Source organism: Oryx dammah, unplaced genomic scaffold (genome assembly GCF_014754425.2).
Source record: "Oryx dammah isolate SB20612 unplaced genomic scaffold, SCBI_Odam_1.1 HiC_scaffold_8, whole genome shotgun sequence".
NCBI classification, from domain to species: Eukaryota; Metazoa; Chordata; class Mammalia; order Artiodactyla; family Bovidae; genus Oryx; species Oryx dammah.
In genome coordinates this window covers 39,043,233-39,063,479 of record NW_024070192.1, presented here as the reverse complement: position 1 = coordinate 39,063,479, position 20,247 = coordinate 39,043,233, and the positions used below count along the sequence as shown (strand labels likewise).

The following is a 20,247-nucleotide window of genomic DNA, read 5'->3' as shown; positions in this document are numbered from 1 at the left end:
ATCTCCTCTCTGCTTTAACCTTAACCACTACTTCGCTGCAGATGGTACCAAACAGATCTGTTCTTGACATCCTTCAGCAGGCCTGCCCCCTCCTTCTCATCTCCAGAGAGTGAACTTCTGCTCTGTCCTTTCTCAGGCCCTGACTTCAAAGCTTGGAGTTGGACTCACTGCCCCCCCCCACCAAACCTCCCTCCTAGATCCCATCTGCTGTCAACTCTGCCACAGGTCAGGGGGCAAAAACTCCTACCAGTCTCCCCTGTCTTTTCCATTTCCTAATGAGACTTCCTTGCTTCAAACTTGGCCAAGAACCTCTCCCCGTGTCAAGCCACTGTCTGCTCTGGTTATCCACCTGGTCTCTTAAAACAGAGCCACTGAACCCTCCAGGGCGGTCGGGGTCGAGCTTAGCATCCTGAGTCCGAGACCAGAAACTCGGGTTCATGCCTGCACTAGAGGAGTCAGTGTGTCCATGCTGGGAGTTTGGGTCCTGAACAGTTCCTCTGCAGCAACTAGACCTGGAAACTATGGTGAGGAGTAGGCCTCATGTTGGCATGACAGGGGCAGAACCAAAACACCTTTTCTACATCGTCTTAGCTCACAAACGGGGAGCAGTGCATTTCTTTCCTTGCTTTTATTCTGGCTACTGGTGAGAAAATGCATGCAAGGACTTTATTTAGCAACTCTGCCTCTTCTCTCTGTTGAGGTGACCTGGTGCTTCCTTAAAAATTTCTCATCCTGGCTTCTCTTTGCTGGTGTAAGGACCAGGAACTTTGATGGGAAAAGCAGTCCAGAAGCTCCCAGGTAAGGAAACTGTCTTAGTGTCACTGGTTTCATTGGGCTGCTTTCCTTGAACGGGACAGACTTGTGCTGGGAAGACTGGAACTCCGCTTCCGCACCTGGATTTGGGCTAAAAAGGCTTGTATCTCATCCCTCTATACAGGGTTCTTGTAATTTCCCTCTCTACACTTTCTCTAGTAGAAAGGGGAATGTCTTGGCTGTCTGTGGAACACTCTCCACTTCCCTTCACCGTTCGGGTTAAGGAGGGCCACAACACCAACAGCTCTAAGGGGAGCCTGCTTATACCTGGACACATGGAGACTCTCTGATTCCCTAGGGGACCTCTGAATGCAAATCAACCAAGCATCTGACAACCCCATGGTCCCTTCTTTCTCCTACCTTCCCTTCCCACAAAAGAGACCAAATCCAGCCACCAGGCCAACCGATCTGGCTATGGAAACCAAAAGAACAAAATGCATTTTACTGGCTTGTAGGCCTTAATCTAGCTCTTGCTGAATTATTCAGGGATGGCATTAACTTATAAATGAGTGTGTTTGACTGATTTTGTGGTTGATGTACAGATAAATTCTAATGAAAGACAGCTACACGATTTTAAATTATTAATTAGACTGCCACTTAACAAAGCCTATTTGGCACTCTATTTCCTTGCTTAACAAGACAAAAACTTTAAGGAAAGGTTCTGTATTCACCCAGAGGCTGTTGATTTGCATTCTGTTTTTTATAGCTCTACAAATGAAAACCATAGATCCTGACCTTAAGCAGGCCACTTCTGGCCAAGCAAAAACCCAGCAGGCCACTCTTCCTTCCTAGATGGTGCTGAGTGGCTCGGGGCCTTGCTTGCCCTGCCTGCCTCTCATCTCTGACCAGAGATTTGCTTTTTATATCCCCGGTTCTGCCAGGCTAGGCTGGGAGATGGAAAAGCCAGCAGGGCAGCTGCTGAAGCCTTCAGCTACCAGCGCGGTCAGCAGCAAGATCCACTGAGGACTCAAGGCTGTTCAGGTTCACAGAGGTGGGGCTGTGGCCAGGAGAGTCTGTGCATTAAGAGATGTAAGGCAGCACCCCCAGTTCTTAAAATGTCCTGCCCAGGGACAACACCATATTAACTGTCATAGGACAACCAGAAATCAGAGACGTGACCCTTGTGGTCCAATGCCTACTCTCACCCTCTTCCTTCTCTGGGGTTTCTCCGCAGGATATGTAGGGTTCACGGTCCTCTCTCCTCCCGGGATCTAGGAAAGGCTACTCTTTCGTCATCTTTCAAACCCTTTTCCAAATCATAATTAAACTATGAAACTCCTCCCAGGGCCAGGAACCCATGCAGGGTTCTGCATCTGATGGGCAGGGAAATTGCAACAAATACCTGAATCCATCCTATGACCTTTTTTTTTTTCTTCCTATGACATTTTTGCCAGGAGCTTTTGGGAACACTTGAGAAGCAGAAACGTCAATGGCCACCTCTCTTGCCACCAGCCCCAGGCATATCTTTGTCTCTGGGCACATACCTAGAATCCACACAGAAAATCTGAGTGCCCTGTATTATGTATGCACAAGAGAGACCAATCCTGGTGACCAGAATCAGGGGCCAAGAGAGAGATTTGCCCAGACCAGGACCAAAATAAAAGCCCTTTGCCCACACAATGGCCCAGAGCAGCAAAGGACTTCTCTGCTCTGCTTCCCTCTGGCCAATCCAGGTGAAAACCTCTTTGTTGGTAGAATCTCTCTCGCCAACCAAGCTATGCAGGAAGGGAAAAATAGCCCAAGTGGCAAACACACGTGACTGCCAAGCCTCCAGTGGCCATCTCTTGGGCAGGGTAAGGAGCCTCCCGCTGGGGAGCAGGCCCCAGAATGCACTGGGTTCATCTCAAGCTGGGTCTCTGGCTAGCGAGGATGGGAGAAAAGGCTCTTGGAGGCTGCTCAAGCCTCCCTGGACACCTCAACCATATAAATAAAATGCGTGGGCTGCTTCGTGGCTCATTTTTAACTGTAAACTGACAAAAGACCAAAAGGGAAATGAGATGTTAGCTGCTCTCTATTATCTCCATCACAGACCTGCAGCCTGGACATGGAGGCCTTTAGAACTACTCAGGAAGCCTTCCCCACTGGGGCAGGTTTGCAGGATCCAGGTCCAGGCTGCCCAGCTCTGTAAAAAAAAGGCACCTTCTCTGTGCAGACACACTCTGGCCAGCACTGGCGGGTGCTGAGAAGACTTTTGGTCCCTTTTTAGCTGGGGAAAGGAACTGGAGTGTATCCTTGAAGTGGTGTCTCCAACCAGCAGCAGAGACTTCCCACCCACAGTGAAAGGCAGTCAGCGTTCCCCCAGCCTGCACCGCACCGACCCACGTGGAGGATACAAGTCACACACAAGTTGGTGGCTATTCACACAGTGGGGCGACCCAGATTCATCGGTCGGCCTGAGCCAGCCAGGACCACCACACAGCCTTTAAAGGCTTCCAGCGCAGACGTGGTTTCTTCACGCACCTGTCCCACCAGCTTATGGGGTCTCTTCCATCACCCCCACACCTGCTCCTCTCCGCCCATCCCTGGGCTTCGCTTCCCCCTCCTCCCGTCACCTCCCCTTGCCCATTTTCTCCTTTCCCATCCTACTGTGAGGTCAGAATTCCGTGCTTACGACACCTCGGTCTGTTGCCATGGAAACAGGGGCGGATTAAGTCTGGAGCGCGGAGCTCAGGGATCAGACCCCTCCGCTACCTGAGGTCCCACCTTAGCTGTCTCCCGTAGGGCCAGGGCAGACAGCCGCAGGCGCGGGTGGCTCACCGGTCGCTCGGCCCGGGCCAGGGACGAGGGGGTCCCGGCGGGGCGCCGCAGCCCGCCCGGACTTGGGAGGTGAGAGAGGTAGACGCAGAGGCCAGAGCGGCGGGTGGCGGAGCCCGCGGGCTCACGGCGTGGTCACCTGCCCTCCCTGGGCCCTGGGGACCGCTCCCCGCGCGCAGCCACGTGGGGGCGCGGCGGGACTTCCCCAGCGCCCGCGCCAACTTTGCAGCGCTCGGCTAGGAGCCCGGCGGCCCGAGGGTCGTGGTGAGGTGGTGGGGGGAGGTGAGGGGGGGCAGCTGTCCTCAAGTTAAGCCTGGCACCGGCTGCGCACACTCCTGGCACGGCCTCCGCCTTCCAATCCCTCCTCTCCAGGCAGAAGGAAAGTTTGAGGAACCGGACCTCTGGCGCTAGCCACCAACCCTCGGCCGCTGGATGCCCAGAGCCCATCCCTGGGGACCACCAAAGCGCGGTGCAGGGAAGGTGCCGGTGTCCGGGCCCCACCTGGGAAGCCGGGACGCGCGGTGAGTGAGCGCAGGGGCTGCGCGGCGCCTGATCGCCGGCTGCACCGGAGCGCGGGTCGAACCCGGCCCCGCCTAAGTGGCGGAAGCTGGCGGCGTGGGTCCGCGAGGGGGATGGAGGCTGCAAGTGAAAAACTTTATACCGGCAAAGCTAAGGTCCCAGGAGGCCAGCTCCCCTTCCATTACGGGTAGTTCACTGTGGTCTCCAAATGACCTCGCCGAACCAGATCTCTAGGCCTGGCTGCTGGATTCAGGGAGCAGATTCCGAGTCTCGCTACTAGCCCCCGTCGGGGGCCGAGCTCCCCCAGCAGCACTCCCGCCGCGGCTGAGTCCCCGCGAAGCCCGCTAGCCTTCCCAGAGCTGCTTCCCAGACACGGAGCTCCGGCGCCGGGCGGCTCTCGGGCAGCTCTCGGGCGGCTCCCAGGCTCGCGGCTCTGCCCCGTGCGCATACAACTCCAACTTGCCCCTGCGGCTCCAACTCACCTTTGCGAAGCATGTTGGCCGCGGGGCCGCCGCTCTGAGGTCGGCCTAGGCGCGCTCCCTCCCGGGGTCCGGATTCAAATCGTCGGGCGCCGGCTGCAGCTAATCCGTGCGCGTCGAGGCGGAGGCAAGCCGGGGATCCGCTGGTGCCCGGCGGCCCGGCCCCGCAGGGGCATGGTGAGCCCGAGCCCCGCGCCGAGGGCACCGGCGCCCACCAGCAACCGCGGCTCTGCCCGGCAGCTCCCGGGGCGAGCGGCTTTCTCCGCGGAGCCGGCGGCCTGCTTCTGCAACCTCGAGCACTTTGCAGGCGGTTTTGAGGGGGGACGCCGCCCCCTGGTCCCCTGGCCGCGGCCCCCTACTCTCCGCCCCCTCGGGTCGCCGCGGCCGCCGCGGCTGCTGCAAAAGGGCGCTCGCACGCACCACCGAGCTCCGGGGAAAGCGCCGGGCGCGCGTTTGCAGGACCGTGCGATCGGCGGAGCGGGGCGCCTCCCTTCCTCCCCCCGGCTTCCCCCACCTCTCCTCCTTCCCTCCCTCCCCCGCTCGCTAGCTCCCTCCCTCTCTCTCTGCGCTCCCCGCCCCCGCTCACGGAGCGCCTCCCATACAAAATTTATGAAAGTGCTCTCAGCTCGCGGTGCCGAGCGCCGTCCTATTCCCCGGGCAGCGGCGCTCAGCCGCGCGGCGCCGCCTCCCAAGGTGTTTTCGCCGCGCCCGGCCCCGGGGACGATCCTCGGCCCGCGTCCGTCCAAGTACCTGCCCCAGTCCCCGGGCCGGTCGTCGGGCCACTCGAGAGTCCCTCCCGGGCTCCACCGGCTTCCCGAAGCTCGCACCCGCAGCCCCACCCCCTCCGGGCGAGCGCCCTTCGCAGATGGAGGTCACCGAAACAGGCGGCTGGAAGCGTGAGCTCTGCCCACCGGCTGGGATGCGAGGACCGCCGCCCAGAGTCCCCGATTACAAGTCCGCACTCCTGCCCATTTCCTCACTGGCCGACTCCGCTTTTTCTTCGGAGGTTCGACGGCTCCTCCTTGCCCAGGACAGCTCCGGCAAACCCAGCCGCATCGCATCCCGCGTCCTAGGACACTGTTCTTTTTTCGGGGGAGGCGAGTGCGATGTGACCCCTGGCTAGTCTAGACCTGGCAACAAGCATTGGGGAGGCCCAGCTGCATATCCTAGCGAGGGAAAGACCGATGTGGGGCTCAGCCAGACTATCTCTGCTTGGGGGGGTGGGCACTGTTGTCCCGCAGTCTATACAGACCCAGCCCAGGGCTTCGTGGAAAATGGAGGAGGCACCGCCTAAAAAGCAGGTCCAGCTGGGAACCAGTTGGGCTGAGCTTAGAGAAGGTTAAGGCCAGACCAGTCCCGGGTGGAAGCCGGCACCCCCTACTGGCCTGAGATAAGAGGGGTCCTGAACAGGGGAAAAGAGTGGCCCAAGTCACCTATTAAAGGTACATTTATTGAGGGACTATCAGTATAGAGCTTTAGTCTTCCGGGATTCAGTCAATGAAAAAGGCAAAGTCCCTGTCCTTGTGAAATTTACGGTTATTAGGGACCAATTTAGGAAAGTCCAAATGAGATCTTGCTTGGAAGAAAAAAAAATAAGTCAGGTGTTGTTCTGGAGCTAATAAGAGGGGATCAGGGAAAGCACTCTGAGCAGGTGACATCTAAGCAGAGATCTAACTGAAGTGAGAGAGTCGTGTGATTCCTTGGAGACAAACTTGACATGTTAGGAACCTCAAAAAGAAGGCCGGTATCATTCATTCACTCATACATGCATTCAGCAACACTGAGGTTTGTGCTAACTACATAGGCTTGGTATTCTGCAGTCCATGAGGTTGCAAACAGTCAGATGCGGCTTAATGACTGAACAACAACAACAACATAGGCTTGGGTTTTCAGAAGCTTATGGCAAGCTTCTGTAGGGGAAGACCCATAAGCTGTCTTAGAATGTGCTAGGAAGAGACAGTGTGGGAGGGGACTCTGCTAGCTCTGTAAAGGGCTGAAAGACCATCCAAAAAGATTTCACAAAAGAGGTGCCATTGGTCTTGAGGGCTGAATTCATCAGGCTGAGAAGGGGAAAGACTAGGATAGGCAGGAAGGAATGTGTAGATGGCTTGGAGGTGAGAAAGTAAGCTTGTGCTAAAGATTAAGAAGATTGGTCCATCTTGCAATAGAAACCCCTGGTAAGGCATTCTCTTAGCCTCTGCCAGCTGCAGGACTGGACTGAGCAATCCTGTCTGAGCCCTGCCAGGCAGACACTAGCTGAACTCCGAGGACACTGAGAGCTGCCGAGGCCCTCCACCAGTAAAAACCCAGGTCAGGGAGGTTGAGCAACTCACAGCAGATCAGCGCTGAAGTATGAGCCTGCATCAGGATATGCTAATCCTCCTTCCACCTCCCCAAGCCGCCTCCCCATGACCCCCTGCCCCGCAATCTGCAATCTCCAGTATCTTAGGCAAGGTTGGCTGGGGCTGGGCGTGAGTGTGAGAAGCAGAGTTATTTCGGGCCTCTGGAGGGCTGGGTGCTGTTTTGGAGTCCAGCCAGGGGGTGGGGGCGACTGTAGGCGGTGCTGTAGTGCAAGGTGGGGGTGCGTTGTGCCCGCCTTCTTGTCAGGCAGTAATTACTCAGACTGCTGAGTAACTCTGGCAGGGAGACCCCCGCGGACAGATGGAGGTGTTCTCAGCCTAAGCTGAATGATGGCCCCCAATGTCCTGCACAGCAGGGTCTTCAGGCACAGGCTTGTTTCGTAATGGGGGCCACACAATTCATTCAGGCCAGAGGCTGTGGGGTGGCGCTATAAGAGGAGGGGGGCCCTTCTATTACCACTTCTGCTGAGGGAAAGGTCCTAAGGGGTGCGGGCCTGCTAGGGAAACGCCATCACTCTGTACTGAAGCGAGTCTTTCCCTCTTGGGACTCTCAGCTGCATCCAGAGCTAAGGCTGCCCACAGACTGGGCCTTCGTGTCCTGAATGTGGAGGGGCTGGACTCAAGTGGACCCCAGAATTGAGATCCTCCACACTGGGGGTCTGGAGAACCTGAAGGATTGAGAACGTGCAGGCTGGACTCTCATCACACTGATGGGTTGTTCCTTGGGCCACATTCCTGTCCAAAGGTGTGACCGTCCTAAGAGCATTCTTTGGAGTCTGAGGGGCAGAGCACTGACCCCTTCTGGTCTGCCCCTCTGCTGCTCATTCCCAGCCTGCCCAGCCAGCCCTCCTCTCTGGGCAGTCTCCCAGGCAAAGCCTGTCCCTGGCTGCTTGTTTTTCACTTCTCCCTGCACCTTAATTAGGAGTTTCCAAGCAGGGAGGGCCTCCAGGGGAGCCTGAGGCCACAGAGCTGCCTTAAAGGGCCAGCTGTGTTCACACAGAGCAGAGAGGAAGATGGTGCCAGAGGGCTGGGTGGGCAAAGCGCCCTGGGGGTGACTGCTCTGTGGGGCAGACCTTGATGAAAGCCAGTCCTGCAGGCAGCCTGCTCTTCCAAAGGTCAAGGCTGTCTCACTGGCCACTTTGCCTTCTCTTTGGGATTCCAGGAGCTTATAGGCCGGCTACCTAGGCTGGAGGGGCAGCCAAGGCAGGGTAAACGTTGGCCAGAATCCAGAAGGTTTAGGCAGTCGAGTCCTTGGACTTCCCTTTTCTCCCAGGAAAGCATCCTCAGGCTGGAGTCCTTCCCCTGGTAGCAGTTTTTCACAGTGAACCTTGCACGCTGTCGGTTCTAGAGGTGTAAGGGCATCCCAGCACTCCGGAAATCGGCCTCAAGACTCGATTTGGCACTGGCTCAGTGGGCTCTCAGTTCTGTCCTGTCGGGACAATGGGATACTCTGAGGCAGGGAATGCGGCCCCGCCCATAGGTGTCCAAGGCTTATCTGGAGGGGAGATAGGGGAGCTGAAGGAAGACCCAGGGGTGCTTCTATTTACAAGACTGCTCCCCCCGAACTAGGGCAGCGAGTCTTTTTAAATAGGAGGGCACTTGTCCAGGAGAGCCAGGTTCAGGCTGCTCGCAAAGGGAGGAGGGGACAGGGTCGCCGGGAGAATGGAACCGCAGTGGTCGAGGACCACTAGGGGCTCCCAAGAGTCCCGACCTTCCCGGCTGAGACAAGCGGCCCATTCTGGCCCCGCCCCTATCTTTCTCCTTCACGGTCCCCGCCCCGCAAATCCCCGCCCCTCGCCGGCCGATCGGCGATCTATCGCACTGTCTGCGCTCTCTGCGTTCTTCTAGCGCTGTCTTTTTGGTCCCAACGTGGGTCCGCTGGCGATGGCGGCGCTCGTAGCGGCCGAGGCCGCAGAATCTTGCAGCCGAAACGGCCCGGGCAGAGGTGGGTGCTAGGACGCTGCGGCCTCCGGACCTCGCATCTCGGGGTAGGGCCCCTGAGTCAGGGACAGGACCAGCCCACTTTGACGGCGGCGATGCCGTTCTCCGCCAGATCCGGAAGGACTCGTAGTCACTCGCTCAGAGTCACTGTCGCTGGAGTCCAGGGGGACCGGTCTTTCTTATGCGACCTTAGGGCACCATCGGGAGCAACCCCTCCTAGAAGCTTGTCGTCCTCACGCCAGAAACGCTGCCTCCCTGCCTTGGCGGGTAGACAGACTCATGAAGACTCAAGGATGAGACGGACCCGACGGGGAGGGAAGGAGCCAGGCGTGTTGGACGGGGCATTCCTCCTGAGTCTGCCTTCAGGGAATGCTTTACGTAAGAGGCACCAGGTTTCACTAACCCGGCACTTATGGAGCGCCCGCTGAATGCCAGGCCTGTGCTAGGTGCAGGGACTAGATTGCAACCCTGCTCTCAGGGATCTCACCGTCTACCGGGGATTCTGAAGTAAACGGAAGGTTACAGCCAAATTGTAAAGAAGGAGGAGCTTACTGGCCTTTGGGACAAATTGAGCTGCTGGGAGTAGCAACTCTCACAACCCTGCAACCACTAGGGACGTGGGCCTGTCAGAGGAGCTTCTGACAGGGCCGGCCCAGAGACACTGCTGTTCCAAGGCCTTTGAAACAACTGAACAAGTACCATAGCAGTGGTTACATTCAGATCAGGACTTAGGGTCCCAGCCTGCCATTCTGCTTCTCCACTGCACCATCACCATCATCACCCCTATGTCTACTGCTGCCCCAAACACGTGCCCACACACAGAGGCTGAAGTGTCAGTCTAGCAGGATCTCTGGTAGAAGTTCTGGCAAATAGTACAGGCTCAATAAATATTCGCTGAATGAGTCCATTTCTCACCTTTTCACACTCTTGAACTGTCTGGTGCCTAAAGAGATGCCCAGGTTGGGGTAAACTGAATTGTGGGGAGTTGGATGCTGAGTAAGGGGCTGCCACCTTCCTAAAGGACTACAGTGTTTCTTCTCCTTTAATCTTGGGGGTGGGGGGGTTGTAATTATTTGTGTCCCTACATTTCGCCCTCTGGACTACAAGCCCTTAAAGGGCAAGATCACTTTTCTGTCCTCACCTGTTTGCCCACAGTCCTGACTAGAGTGTATTCTTTTCCAGCCTTCCAGGAGTGGGAAGTTGGGGAGAATGATGGAACTAGGGAACTTAAGTCGGTTAAATGTATGGTGCTTACCTTTTGAATGAGAGGGAAGAAGCAAGAATTAACCAGTGTAGACATAGTCAATGGGACTCGAGTAAGAAAGGAAGTCTTTTAAATTAGTACTTATAACAGTTTGTTTATAGATCTCATATCTAGGATCTCAGAACTTCAAGGCTTTCTCAGGGGCTGGGAGCAGAGGGACATTTTCCCAGACTGATTGGGTTGGCTGGGCTCTTGGGTTTTCCTCAGGATTGTTCTCAAGGAACAGTTGTGTGGATATTTTTCCCATTTGCCCTTCAGTTGTGTCCCCTGGTGCCACCTCTACGCTCAGGGTGAGCCACACATTCAAGTCCTTGATTCCCAATAATCTCATAACATGGAAATTAGTTACACAGATTTCCTCCTAGCTTAATGGGTTGTCTCTCCAGCTTCAGGATGAACTCAGTGGGGAAGAAGGCTGGGTCAATCCCCTTGGCTTCTGGGATCTGGGCCTTAAAGTTGGGTGGCATTAACAGCTCCATCAGGTCTGGCTGTGATTTAGGCCAGGCACCAACTCAGGCCTCTCACATTTATCCTAGGTCGAGCCCCTCGGGGCCGCTTGGCCAATCAGATCCCAGCTAAGATCCTGAACAATCCTCAGCTGCAGGCGGCCATCCAAGTCCTGCCTTCCAACTATAACTTTGAAATTCCCAAGACCGTCTGGAGGATCCAACAGGCCCAGGCCAAGAAGGGTGAGCCCTGCAAGCTCTGAGCTGGAGTATGGGTGGAGAGGTTGTCTGACCCAGCCGGGGGTCGGGGGGTGAGGGGTGGGGGTGGGGTGTTCCCATCCCAGCCTTTTCCCAGCCCTGTGCTCTCCTGTCTTTGCTCTGTCTTGCAGTGGCCTTACAAATGCCTGAAGGCCTCCTCCTCTTCGCCTGTACCATTGTGGATATCTTGGAAAGGTGAGCCTTGGGGCACTGAGGAAGCTGAAGGAGACCTTCCCCGCGTCCATTATAGCTCTGGCCATCAGCTAGTTCAGCTAGTGTCTGCCTGGCACGGCTCAGACAGGATTGCTCAGTCCAGTCCTGCAGCTGGCACCTCTGCCTTACTGTGTTCCCTCCCACAACCATACACACACCAAGGGAAAACCCCCAATCTAAACTCCTAGCCTGCTACAATACCTCGTCTCTATAAATCTCCCCTTCCCTAAAAAAAAGAAATTGGGAGGGAGAAATGAGTCAATTTCATTATCTTCAAAGCTGGGCCCAGAGCAGAGGGTAGGGCCTGAGGAAGAAGCTGAGAGCCCCTAGAGTTGACCCTAGAATGGGCTGGGTGGTCAGCATGGGGTCTGGCTATGGGGGAGACTTTCTCTGGCACATTTGGAGGAGTGGGGCAAGGGGGGCTTGGCAGCAGGAGAAGCGCCTAGGAGATGGTATTCAATTCCTCCACCTCCCTCATCTAAGTTTCAATACAATGAGCCATCCTCAGGAGGGGGGTGAGCGCTCAGCCATCTGGAACCAGCACAGGAACAGGGAAGGCGAAAGAAGAAAGGGGAGGTCATCTCGTGATGGGAACCTCCCACTTCCCTGCTGCCGCCCTCCCCTCACCCTGCTTCGCATCCCTCAGCCACAGACTCGCTTCCCTGCTCCCACCCTCTTGCCCCTTGGGGATGCTCTCTGGGGCTCGGCCAATTTGCATACATTTTAATCTATAAAAAATTAAGTGCTCCGGCTGACTCAGACGCCTGGGCTGCATTCTAAGGAGCTGAATAATCTGCTTCTGTGCACCGCCTGATTTGGGGAAAGGGGTGGTGTAGGGGGAGGGGGCGCTGCCTGGCAGCAGCTCAGCATTCCCCACCACACCCCCAGGAGAAGAACAGGGAGACCCCCCCACCTCCCCGTCCCTGAGCCAGACTCCATGCCCCAGGGGTGGGTCTCAGGGAAGAGCTGGGCCTCTGGCCTCATTCCTGTAGTGAGTTTAGGGGCCGTGGGGTCTTCCTCACCCACCCCCATCCCCCAGTGACTCAGGCCTGGCAGCAGATCCCATGGCAGTGTGCTGGCCATAGCCCACTCTTCCTGACGCATGAGGCATGTGGGTGGCGCCATGTGCCGTGGGGGAGCTGTTCATGGGTTCCCCCATCCTGGCACAGAGGGCCTTGACTAAGGGTGGGGAGGCAGCAGGGGTTCTGGGCGACTGGGAGGTTATGTGCATCCACCACACATCACAGTGCCAGGGCGTGGAAACAGATGTCTTTGGCTGTATGTGCATGCACCTGGCTCTGGGTGGCATGAGTCAGGGCAGCGGAGGTCTGTGGTTGACCTGTACATATGCCAGGCTGAGGCCTGGGCGGTCCTTCTTGCAGTCGGAGTCCGGGCAGAAGAACCAGGGTGCTGCAGAGTCCATCCGCATACAGCTAGAGTTCCAGGAGCTGCTGCCAGACCTGGGGGAGGTAGCAGCTGGGCCCTCCTACTCTGTTGGCAGAAGTGGCAGTTGCCAACCCAAGGGATTGGGAGAGGCAGGGAGAGCAGAGCTGGGCCCTGAGATATGCCACATTCAGGTCTCTCTGCCACCTCTCTCCTTGTGTCACTGTCCCATCGTTTCCACCCCCACAGGTTCACAGAGGCCCAAGTGATGGTGATGGGCGACGTGACCTACGGGGCTTGCTGTGTGGACGACTTCACTGCGAGAGCCCTGGGGGCTGACTTCCTGGTGCACTATGGCCACAGCTGCCTGGGTACAGGCCTCCAGGATCCCCAGACCCGGCAGGGAGGCGGAAGTGCACGCTCATCTCCGCTGCAGTGCCTGGTGCTGCTTGCACGCCTGGGGTCCCTCCTGGCGTCTGGGATGGCCTTGGCCTTCCTGCTCCATGGCTGGAGCTTGCCTTTGGACTTGGTTGCCTTGGAAACCATGCTGCTGTCCCAGTTGTGGGTGTTTGAAAGGCTGTTGGTGGTAGAGCAGGCTGGACCCCCCAGTTGAGTGGCAGAGATGCAGCTTCTAAAAGACCCATGACACCACCCTCCCCACCTCCCCAAACCCCCCCTGACTGTCCTCAGGCTGAAGCTGCTTGTCCTCTGCCCCTCTTGCCTTCCAAAACAGTCTCCTGAACTCTTCTTTCCTCCCAGTTCCCATGGACACCTCGGCCCAAGACTTCCGGGTGCTGTATGTCTTTGTGGACATCCGGATAGATACTGCCCACCTCCTGGACTCTATCCGCCTCACCTTTCCCCCAGCCAGCACCCTCGCGCTGGTCAGCACCATTCAGTTCGTGTCAACCTTGCAGGTGAGTGAGCTGGTCTCCGGGCTCTTCCTGGGTCCCCACGTCAGGCGCTCCAGACTGGTCCTCTGGGCCTGGCTCTCCCTCCCCATCCACTTGCTCCCCTTCCCTCATTCTCCCTACAGGCAGCCGCCCAAGAGCTGAAAGCTGAGTATCGTGTGAGTGTCCCACAGTGCAAACCCCTGTCCCCTGGGGAGATTCTGGGCTGCACGTCCCCCTGCCTACCCAAGGAGGTGGAGGCTGTGGTGTAAGTGGAAAATGGGGGGCCAGTCATAGAGACATAGGAAAAGTTCCCTAGGTTCCTTTGGACACTGAGGTTCATCGTCCAGGAAAGGAAACTGAGTCTCAGATTCCTTAGCCATTCGCTCAAGGTCACCCTGCAAGATGGGGAACAAAGAGGGTTTCAGGTTCCCCAGCTCCCTCTCCAGTGCTCTGGCCAACATCCCCAGGGTGGGGCAGGAATGAGGGCCTGATGGGGAGGGGGACAAGGGTGGGGCTCAAAATGGTGCGAATATAATTGGAGAAGATAGATGGGCACGCCCAGGCTGCAGCGCCATTAATTTAGCATCTGGACAGCTAACAAGCAGGAGCAGCGTGTCTCCTGCCGCCTAATTATTTTAGGTAATAGAAATGCTTAATGTTGTGTGAATGCAGCCAGCCTTGGAGCCGACAGCTCCCCCACCCCGGCTAAGACTGAGGAGGGGAGCCCCATTCTCAGCTAATGGTAGGGAGGGTGGGGCATTCCCCTGACTCAGCCCCACTTCCGGGGCTGCTGATGCTGTTCCTACAAGCTTTGCTGAACCCACATAGGACACCCCTGCCCCCAGAGAGGCCCACATCAGGGCCTTCCCTTTTTGCCTGAGCATACATAACTCAGCTCACACATGCCTGCCCCTGGGGGCTTCGGGTGTCTGTTGGAGGGAGGAACACCCCGGGTGTGTGTTGGCCATTCATCACAATTTGGTGTGGTCTCCCAAGAGAAAAGGAGCTGCCATGTGGACTGTCTTCCATGCTGTGGCCTCTCCATGATCTGGCAGGGTACAGTTAAGGACAGCATATCCTAGCCCTGCTTGGTACAGCCTGGTGTTTAAGCCTAGAATCAAGTCCCAGGCATACTGCTTAAAAGAGCTGCGTGACTTTGGGCAAGTTTCTTAACATCTCTGAACCTCACTTGTATCTTTTTTGAAATGGGGATTCAAGTTTCTCAACATCCTTGAACCTCACTAGTATCTTGTGAAATGGGTAGCTTGGAGGATTACCTCCAAGGACTGAGTGAAGTCATACATGTCAGGTGTTTAGCCCAGGCCTGGTACACGGAAGGCACAAGCCCAGTAAACAGTGGCTCTTATTACAGTTCAGTAACTGGACCCAAGAGCTAGTTTCAGCAGAGAGTAGTCAAACTATATATACACCCTGAAAGCTCATTTATGGCCCAGATGACACCCTGGACACTACTTCCCACATCCATACTGAGCTAGGTGAGGGACAATCTGTCCTCCCACCTCCACGTTAGTCTCTCTAGAGCCTTCCCATGACCCTGGCTGGCTCTTACCTCTTCCCCTAGAAGGTTCGAGTGGGGATAGGGGCAGTTCTTAGACTCTGCATTACATAACTAGAGGGGCCTTAATGGTCCTCCAGTTCAAACTCCTATTTTACATGTGAGACAGCCAGGGCCGCGGGGGTGGGAGGAGGGGTTTTAAAGGATGGCTTGTCCCAGTTCATATACACCGCAGTGTAGCCAGCCAAGAACTCAGTCCTCTGGAGCTCCAAGCCCGTGCCTGCTTCTGGTGCCCCATCCCACCCTCATGGCCCCTTTCTCCCCGCTGCAGGTATCTTGGAGATGGCCGCTTCCACCTGGAGTCTGCCATGATCGCCAATCCCAACATCTCCGCTTATCGGTATCGGCTAGACTGGGCTGACCAGCTGGGAAGGGGGTGGAGTCCCCTGCCCCTGAGACCCCTCAGTCAGCCCCAAAGTTCCTCACCGCGGGACCACTTAACAGCCCCCAGCCCTGAGGATCTGAGGTTCTGAATCTGGGTCCCAGACATAGGGTTGCTGCTACAGAGCACCTCCTCATCCACTGGATCCACACCCAGATCCTAGCACCCTCTCTCACTCGTGCCTGTTCCAGCTGTGGAACTGATCTTCCCAGTAGCAGTCTCTGCTCTTGCCTCTGTTCCTAATTGCCTGCATGGAGCCTGAAGGTTCCGAAGACCAAGGGGCTGCATGAGGGGGCTGTGTATACAGCACAAGTTCTGAGAGTGGCTGTCCCAGTCACCCTGACAGCTTCTTTTCCAGATATGACCCTTACAGCAAGGTCCTGTCCAGAGAGCATTATGACCACCAGCGCATGCAGGCCAACCGCCAGGAAGCCATAGCCACTGCCCGTTCAGCTAAATCCTGGGGTCTCATCCTGGGCACTTTGGGCCGCCAAGGCAGTCCCAAGATCCTGGAGGTCAGAGGGGCTCTGGGAAAGGGGACTAGCTGGGAACCCAGCTGAGAAAATCAGGAGGCCAAGGGATTTACTTTGGCCGCTTGATCACCCCAGCTCTGCCTCCCTCTCCCAAACAGCACCTGGAATCTCGGCTCCAAGCCTTGGGACTTCCCTTCGTGAGGCTGCTGCTCTCTGAGATCTTCCCCAGCAAGCTCAGCCTCCTTCCCGAGGTGGATGTGTACGTTTCCCCACCTTAATCTATCTAGCGATGACTGGCTGAGAAAGCTTAGAATCTGGTTTCTGCCCATTACCTATTGCAGGCTGGAGTCAGTGCTTCCGTGACCATGAAATTTTAATGTTTAGAGAGCACTCATCTCGCAGGGGATACTTTTGGCTGTGGGTCAACCCAACTTTGTCTGGCTTGGGGGCTCACAGGCAACGGCTATATCATAGTCGTTCTGTGTGAGATGAGTTTAAGGGGTGGTTGGCACCTGCATTGGACCAGGCGCTAAATTTTATCCTGGGGTCTGATTGCAAACATGCTGCCCAAGCCCTCTCTTCAGAAAGTTCATAGTCGGGGACTTCCTGGCCGTCCAGTGGTTGAGACTTCACTTTCCAGTGTGGGGAGGCTGCAGGTTTCAATTCCCTAGTTGGGGAGCTAAGATCCCGCATAAGATATGCAATATTGTAACAAATTCAATAAAAACCTTAAAAAAGCTCACAGTGGAGAAGAAAACAATGCTATTCTAAACAGCAGTGGGTTAGTCTTTACTTTCGAATTAATAGTAAGCTCTTTTGAGTGTGTTGGGGACACAGTCATGTTCTTCAGCATGCTGCCAGGAACAGGGAGGCTACCCAACCCCACTCCAACCCCCTGCCCCTTGGATCTGACCTGATTTCCCTTCTTATAGGTGGGTGCAGGTGGCATGTCCACGCCTGTCCATCGACTGGGGTACAGCTTTCCCCAAGCCGCTGCTCACGCCCTATGAGGTAACACTAGGTTCTGAAAATCCCTGGGGGAGAATGGACTTTACCCTTAGTTCTGTCCTGGAAGGAGTCCTCAGTGGAGCAGCACTTAAGTTACAGCGGAGGCACTTCCTAGCTGTGTGGCCTTGTGCAAGTCCCTTCCTGCTCTCTGAACCTCACATTTCCTTTCTATGCTATGGGTATAATAGGACCTTCGTAGGTCATCGTGAGGACTGAATTAAATAATCCTGCGTAGAAAAATGTTGGCAAATGTTACTGTCCAGATTTTCTCCCCCAGGCGGCGGTGGCCTTGAGGGACATTTCCTGGCAGCAGCCCTACCCTATGGACTTCTACGCCAGCAGCTCCTTGGGGCCGTGGACGGTGAACCACGGGCGGGATCGGCTGCTTCAGGTCCAAGGCCGGCCGGGCCTGGGGAAGGTAGGAAGGGACACCAAGGAAGACCGAGGGGTCTGGGCGCGGCCGCCCAGGCGGCGCGAGCCGAGGCCGCCCCCCTGCGGCCGCTAAGGGAAATGCACGACAGCAGGGTAGGGGACGTCGCAGAAGCGGGACCGTGACCAAAGTCTGCCACCCCAGGTTCAGGGGGGGCCCGCGCGCCCCTCTTCAGCCGCGGCTTGCGAGGCTTGCAGCTGCAGAGGCGAGGAGGTGTCGGCGATCGCTCCCTGAGACGCTCCTGGTTCCCAGGTATCCGCCCTACCTCTGGACCTGCCGCACCCGCTTCCCTGTTGTCATGGCAACGTCCGCTTGCTCTGTGGCCCGCCTCCAGGGTGGTGGCTGTATTGGGTCCCGCCCTTCGCGTTCAACTTCCGCTCGGGGAAAGGCTGCTTCCGGTTCTTCTGGCGCGCAGGCGCCATGCATGATGGCTGCGCAGCCGCTTCTGCGGATTTTGTGTCTGGCGGGTTTTCGGCAGAGTGAGCGGGGCTTCCGTGAGAAGACCGGAGCGCTGCGGAAGGCGCTGCGGGGCCGCGCAGAGCTCGTTTGCCTCAGCGGCCCGCACCCGGTCGTGGACGTAGCTGGGTCGGAGGGCGCCAGGCCAGACTCTGGTGAGAGGAGCCCTGCCCGGAAATGCGCCCAGAGTCTTCTGTCTTGCCTGGTCCGCGTAACACCTGCCTGCACACAGCCACCCTGTCCCTCCCCACATTCCTGTCATCCTCCCACTTCATTCTGCCCATACACGCCATCTCTGCCAACCTAGCCCCTTGCTCAAATTCCTGCCTGGCTCTCCCAGACTTCTGCCCATCTCCTCTTCAGGTCAGTCTGTTCCGCCTCATTTTCCCCAGACTTTCTACTCTGCCTCAACCACCTCTGTTTCCCTCGTTCCCAAACCCTCCCTCACTCCCTTTATTTCTGTCCCCCTGGATTTCCCCTTGCCTTAACTCTGTACTCTTCCCCTTTCTTCGCTGTAGGACCCTGCCCTCCGGAGGAGCAGCCTCGAGGCTGGTGGTTTTCCGAACAGGAGGCAGACGTTTTCTTGGCCCTGGAAGAACCCACGGCGTGCAGAGGTCTGGAGGAAGCTCTGGGAACGGTGGCACAGGCACTGAACAAGCTGGGGCCTTTCGATGGGATCCTTGGTTTCAGCCAGGGGGCCGCGCTAGCAGCTCTTGTGTGTGCCCTTGGCCAAGGCGGTGATCCCCGCTTCCCTTTGCCCCGGTTTGTCATACTTGTATCTGGTTTCTGCCCGCGGGGCCTTGGCCTCATGGAACCCATCATGCAGGGCCCCTTGTCACTGCCTTCCCTCCATGTTTTTGGGGACACTGACGGTGTCATCCCCTCTCAGGAGAGTATGCAGCTATGTAGCCGATTCGATGGAGCCGTCACCCTTACCCATTCTGGTGGCCACTTCATTCCAGCAGCCGTACCCCAGCGCCAGGCCTACCTCAAGTTCTTGGACCAGTTTGCAAACTGAAAGCTCTATAAAGGCCTTTGCCTTTGCATCCCCTTTCCACTCCCCCCCACCCACCATGACCTTGATGCAACCTCTGTAATCCCTGCGTTTCTTTTTCCACCTAGAAATCTCCCCTGCTGTTAGGGCACCTCACCATCTCCAAGTAAGAGACAAATATCAGTACTTAAGACTCAAAGCATATAAGCCTAGCTCTGCACTCAAAGAAAAAAAGAGGGGGAGGATTAGGAGGCCTCAATGGACTTTGACCTTGGCATCCTGAATGAGTGGGGGGTGACAGGAAAAGCTGAGACTGGCAGCACTGACTGCCACACAATAAAGTGATTTGGATTTTGAGCATCTTTTTCCTGGAAAAGATACACAGGAAAACTCGTTTTATCTTTTTTAGAAAGTGGATTCCTGGCCATCAGCACAGTCCTCCAGGGCAGCAGCAAGCTGGGAGGTGTTTGCAGTTGCAAACCCCTAAGACAAGCTCATGCATATGTGCACATAGACACAGTTTTGGTGGAAGTCTTAAGTCCCAAGCTGAAGGAAAGGACTCCTCCCTGAAGGAGGGAAGAGTTTACATCTGAGAAGTTTAGAGAAGAGACCAGTTGGCAAAGCTTTGCCTGGGCCATCCTGGGTTTTAGCTCCTTGGATCCTGATCCCTGAGAGTTGTGTGTGGGCCTGTCAGAACCAGGTTCATGTATTTGTTTTCTCTACCGTAGCTGTCAGCTTCTTTGAACTGTGAGTTTGAAGGATGGGATGGTACTAGACCTAGCTGGAAACAAAGCACAGAGGTAACCTTTTTCCAAACTTAACCCTGTTTGCAGAGTTGGAGATGGATGCTACTCTGTAGTGGTCACAGCCAAGGCCTAAGCAGCCCAACTGGTCTGAAAATGCTGTTATTCTTGTGAAAGTGGCTCAGTCATGTCCGACTCTTTGCGACCCCAAGGACTGTCCGTGGAATTCTCAAGGCCACAATACTGGAGTGGGTAGCCTTTCCTTCTCCAGGGGATCTTCCCGACCCAGGAATCAAACCGGGGTCTCCTGCATTGCAGGCGGATTCTTTACCAACTGAGCTATCTATTCTTAGGCACTCTAGGACTGCTCGCTTTAGCTATTCCCTCCACTTCCAGTGCCTTCTTCCCCAGGCTGCCCTGCCTCTGCAGATTCACCAGTTTGTTCCTTTTCTGGAAGATTGTAACATACCCTATCTGGCCTGCAAGCATGGCTGTCCCAAGTAGTTAGTAACTGAGCAGGAATTGGGGTTAGGGAACTGCAGCACAAATGCCCTAGCCCATCCTGAGGCAGCCAGACTAAGAGCCTTAAATCACCTGAGATCCTGAGTTCTTCACTATGGATAGCAGCTTTCTGAGACTTACAAGGGCTCCCTGGGTGCACTAGTAGTAAAGAACCTGCCTGCCAGTGCAGGAGATGGTAAAAGACGCTGGCTCGATCCCTGTGTCAGGAAGATTCCCCTGGAGGAGAGCATGGCAACCCACTCCAGTATCCTTGCTTAGAGAATCCTATGGACAGAGGAGCCTGGTGGGCTACAGTCCATAGCATTGCAGAGAGTCAGACACGACTGAAGCGACTTGGTAG

The 20,247-nt window shown here is 56.1% G+C and overlaps 3 protein-coding genes across 3 annotated transcripts in view; 2 read left to right on the top strand and 1 right to left on the bottom strand.

The window, feature by feature from the left end:
- Positions 1–4,741, bottom strand: part of RTN4RL1 (reticulon 4 receptor like 1) — a 77,484-nt gene extending 72,743 nt beyond the window's left edge. The window contains exons 1-4 of the mRNA XM_040244454.1: positions 4,679–4,741; positions 4,569–4,626; positions 3,987–4,206; positions 3,505–3,631 (exon numbers count right to left, since the gene is read on the bottom strand). Coding sequence (XP_040100388.1) covers positions 3,505–3,631; positions 3,987–4,206; positions 4,569–4,626; positions 4,679–4,741 — 468 coding nt within the window. The remainder of the gene's footprint in view (positions 1–3,504; positions 3,632–3,986; positions 4,207–4,568; positions 4,627–4,678) is intronic.
- Positions 4,742–8,777: 4,036 nt separating this feature from the next.
- Positions 8,778–18,999, top strand: DPH1 (diphthamide biosynthesis 1). The gene is made up of 13 exons (XM_040243782.1): positions 8,778–8,870; positions 10,667–10,819; positions 10,966–11,029; positions 12,680–12,801; positions 13,190–13,347; positions 13,467–13,588; positions 15,171–15,239; positions 15,640–15,796; positions 15,913–16,013; positions 16,687–16,765; positions 17,040–17,180; positions 17,337–17,444; positions 18,167–18,999. Exons 1-12 carry the CDS (start codon positions 8,810–8,812, stop codon positions 17,424–17,426), a joined length of 1,317 nt encoding a protein of 438 aa, XP_040099716.1. The 5' UTR covers positions 8,778–8,809; the 3' UTR covers positions 17,427–17,444; positions 18,167–18,999.
- On the top strand, positions 17,456–18,999 carry OVCA2 (OVCA2 serine hydrolase domain containing). Its single transcript, XM_040243783.1, has 2 exons — positions 17,456–17,803; positions 18,167–18,999. The coding sequence occupies exons 1-2, from the start codon at positions 17,491–17,493 to the stop codon at positions 18,664–18,666; spliced, it is 813 nt and encodes a 270-aa protein (XP_040099717.1). The 5' UTR covers positions 17,456–17,490; the 3' UTR covers positions 18,667–18,999.
- Positions 19,000–20,247: the final 1,248 nt, after the last annotated feature.

Excerpts from the sequence above, each read along its gene's own strand:
- DPH1 (XM_040243782.1), top strand. The coding sequence starts at position 8,810 with ATGGCGGCGCTCGTAGCGGCCGAGGCCGCAGAATCTTGCAGCCGAAAC. Across the intron at positions 12,802-13,189 it reads CTATGGCCACAGCTGCCTGG|TTCCCATGGACACCTCGGCC; the intron begins GTACAGGCCTCC and ends CTTTCCTCCCAG. Across the intron at positions 15,797-15,912 it reads GCAGTCCCAAGATCCTGGAG|CACCTGGAATCTCGGCTCCA; the intron begins GTCAGAGGGGCT and ends TCTCCCAAACAG.
- OVCA2 (XM_040243783.1), top strand. The coding sequence starts at position 17,491 with ATGGCAACGTCCGCTTGCTCTGTGGCCCGCCTCCAGGGTGGTGGCTGT. Across the intron at positions 17,804-18,166 it reads GGGCGCCAGGCCAGACTCTG|GACCCTGCCCTCCGGAGGAG; the intron begins GTGAGAGGAGCC and ends TCTTCGCTGTAG.